Raw genomic sequence first — 2,500 nt, 5'->3', positions numbered from 1 at the left:
TTAACATGACACGACAACCTGGTCTGGGTCAAATATACACAACGTCTCCTATTTCAGCCATTCAGGCTCTAACTTCGAGATTCCAGATGCGTCTCACAATCACCCATCTCCGACCCATCGGCACCAGCAGGGACCGGTGGGCACAGACCTCCCCTCCCCAGCCTGCGACTGCCTCAGAGTGTGGCTGCCGTCCGCCTACAGCAGCCCTCCCCCGGGGCACCCGTCGGCCGGCCGCACGGGCCGCCAGCGTCGCCAGTGCGCCGGCGCGCCACTCACGTCTCCAGGTCGGGCCGTGTCAGCTGGCGCACGCGCTGCAGCAGCGCCGTCTTGACGCCGTTGACGGCTGGCGGCTGCGGCTGCGGCTGCGGCTCGCCCAGCCGACGCCGCTCGCGCTCGTTCGACTCCTGCCGGGACCGCCGGCGGGCGGGGGCGCTGTCAGCCAGCGGCGCCGCGCGCGGAGCCGGGCCAGCGCCGGTGTACCGGTGGTGGACGGCCCACGGACAACAGCCGCGCATTGTTGCAGTGTGGTGTCACACCGATGAGCCCGGGCAAACATTGCTCGTCGGCACGTGCAATTAATAGATTCTATGTGGCGGTCACATCATTGCTAACAAATATAATTTACACGGCCCTGAAATATGCCAAATAGCCCGGCACAGTGACAGCTCAGGAGGAAAACGAAAGTGAACCAAAGCAGCGTTGGCAAAGCCCACTGGAAACAGTCGGTAGCTAGCGGCATGACGCCCGGCAACTAGCAAACTTCCGCCCATCCTTGCCAGATGCTATGCTCTTGCGTGCCCCACCACTCCTGTGCGGCATGCCCAGCCATCCCAGCTTTCTTCCGATCACACACCCACCACCAGCCAGCCAGCCAGCCAGCCAACCAACCTGCAGTAGGCGCATGTTGTCCTCGCTCAGTTTGACCTTCTTGACCTCGATGAAGTTCTTGGTGCGGGTCGCAGCGGCCGTAGACGGCTCCACCCGGCGCACCTTGCTGGCGTCGGGCGCCGCGTCCGATGGCGAGCAAGGCCGCTTACGACCGCCGCGGCGGGCGGGTCGTCCGTATCGTCCGCCGCCGGGTCCGGACCGTCGGCATCGCCCGGATCGTCGGGGTCCGGCCCGGCCGAGTCGTCGGGCTCGGCCGGCTCGCCGGAGAGCGCTTCGCTGGGCTCCTCCTCAGGGTCCGTCTGAACGGCTACTTCACCGGAGGCTGGGCTCGGCTCGCCCGCCTCGTCTGCCTCGCAGCCGGCGTCCAGCGAGTCGGCCGCCACCTGCAGGTATGACGCGTCCATCGAGTCGGACGCCTCGCCGGCGTCGCAAGCGTCCATGGAATCCGTCGCCTCGCCGGCGTCGCACGCGTCCATGGAATCCGCCGCCTCGCCCATCTCGCTGGCGTCCAGCGAGTCGGCCGCCTCGAGGCAGGCGAGCGCACGCTGCTTGGACTCGCGCCTCTCGCGTTCCTCCTCCTCCTCGGCCGCGTTGAGGGCGGCAGCACTCTCAAACATGTCGTCGGGCAAGTCCACCGGGTCGGCGGCGCCCGCCGCATCGTCGGCAGAGGCGGGCGAGGCTGGCTCGGACGCGGCCGACACCGGCGCCGGAGGCGAGGACCGCTTGGCGGCTGTAGACAGAGCTCCTCAACGTCAGGATGGAGTCGCGGCGCAGGCGTATCAGCGCATGGCAACCAGCTACATCATGTTATTCATCGGATCTGGTATCAGATGGTTAAGTTTTACACTAGAAAAAACACGAAATTTACGAATAAAACCTTCATGCCACCCATTCAAACAGCAGAAAACAAAGTGCTCGAAAGCACTCAGACCCCTGAAATACCCGCCTCTACATTGGTTTGACCACACAGCATTGTAATGAGTAATACGTATTGTCATAAGTTATAGTAATAAGAAAAGAAAGACCATCAAAATCAGTGCACACAAAACAAACACAAAGTAAACAAGTTGGTACAAAGTCACTAGCCTGACACGGGAGAACTCACCAGCGCACGAGAACCGGTCACTAGCCTGACACAGGAGAACCCACTAGCGCACGAGAACCGGTCACTAGCCTGACACAGGAGGACTCACTAGCGCACGGGAACCGTATCATCATGCCATCGCCAACTCCAACACAGCGACTGAAGGTGGGCTGGCGGGGGTGGGTGCCGCCTCCGCCGCGGCCGGTGCCACCTACCGGGCTCGTCGCGCAGCAGGCGATCCTCGTCCTCGGACAGTCCGCCATCCGGTTCAGCGCCGTCCGACTCGGACAGCCGCAGCACCACGTCCTCCTCCGAGCTGGCGGGCGCTGCCGTCGTCGCCGCCTCGAGCTGGCTCTCGGCGCCGCCCGACGATGGCGACGGCGCCGCGCGCTCGCCGCCGTCGCCGTTCGCCGTCATCGGCGACGGCGGCGCACCCGCGCCTATCTCGGCGCTTCCGCACGGCGGCGGCTTGGCGACGTCGCGCGCGCCGCTGGCGCCATCCTTGATCGCCGGCGGCAGTGCGTCGGC

The 2,500-nt window shown here is 64.8% G+C and overlaps 2 protein-coding genes across 2 annotated transcripts in view; both read right to left on the bottom strand.

The window, feature by feature from the left end:
* The window catches only part of LOC119091004 (uncharacterized), a 4,895-nt gene extending 3,992 nt beyond the window's left edge, over positions 1-903 (bottom strand). The window contains exons 1-2 of the mRNA XM_037213726.1: positions 889-903; positions 277-356 (exon numbers count right to left, since the gene is read on the bottom strand). Of these exons, the coding sequence (XP_037069621.1) occupies positions 277-356; positions 889-903 (95 nt within the window). The remainder of the gene's footprint in view (positions 1-276; positions 357-888) is intronic.
* LOC119091003 (polysialoglycoprotein-like) overlaps positions 364-2,500 on the bottom strand; it is a 4,590-nt gene continuing 2,453 nt past the window's right edge. Inside the window, exons 2-4 of the mRNA XM_037213725.1 lie at positions 2,188-2,298; positions 889-1,618; positions 364-404 (exon numbers count right to left, since the gene is read on the bottom strand). Coding sequence (XP_037069620.1) covers positions 915-1,618; positions 2,188-2,298 — 815 coding nt within the window. The 3' untranslated portion in view covers positions 364-404; positions 889-914. The remainder of the gene's footprint in view (positions 405-888; positions 1,619-2,187; positions 2,299-2,500) is intronic.

Source organism: Pollicipes pollicipes, unplaced genomic scaffold (assembly GCF_011947565.3).
Source record: "Pollicipes pollicipes isolate AB1234 unplaced genomic scaffold, Ppol_2.1 Scaffold_3216;HRSCAF=3773_pilon_pilon_pilon, whole genome shotgun sequence".
In the NCBI taxonomy this organism is placed as follows: Eukaryota; Metazoa; Arthropoda; class Thecostraca; order Pollicipedomorpha; family Pollicipedidae; genus Pollicipes; species Pollicipes pollicipes.
The sequence above is the reverse complement of the archived record's forward strand: the minus strand, read 5'-3'. Positions and strand labels throughout refer to the sequence as shown.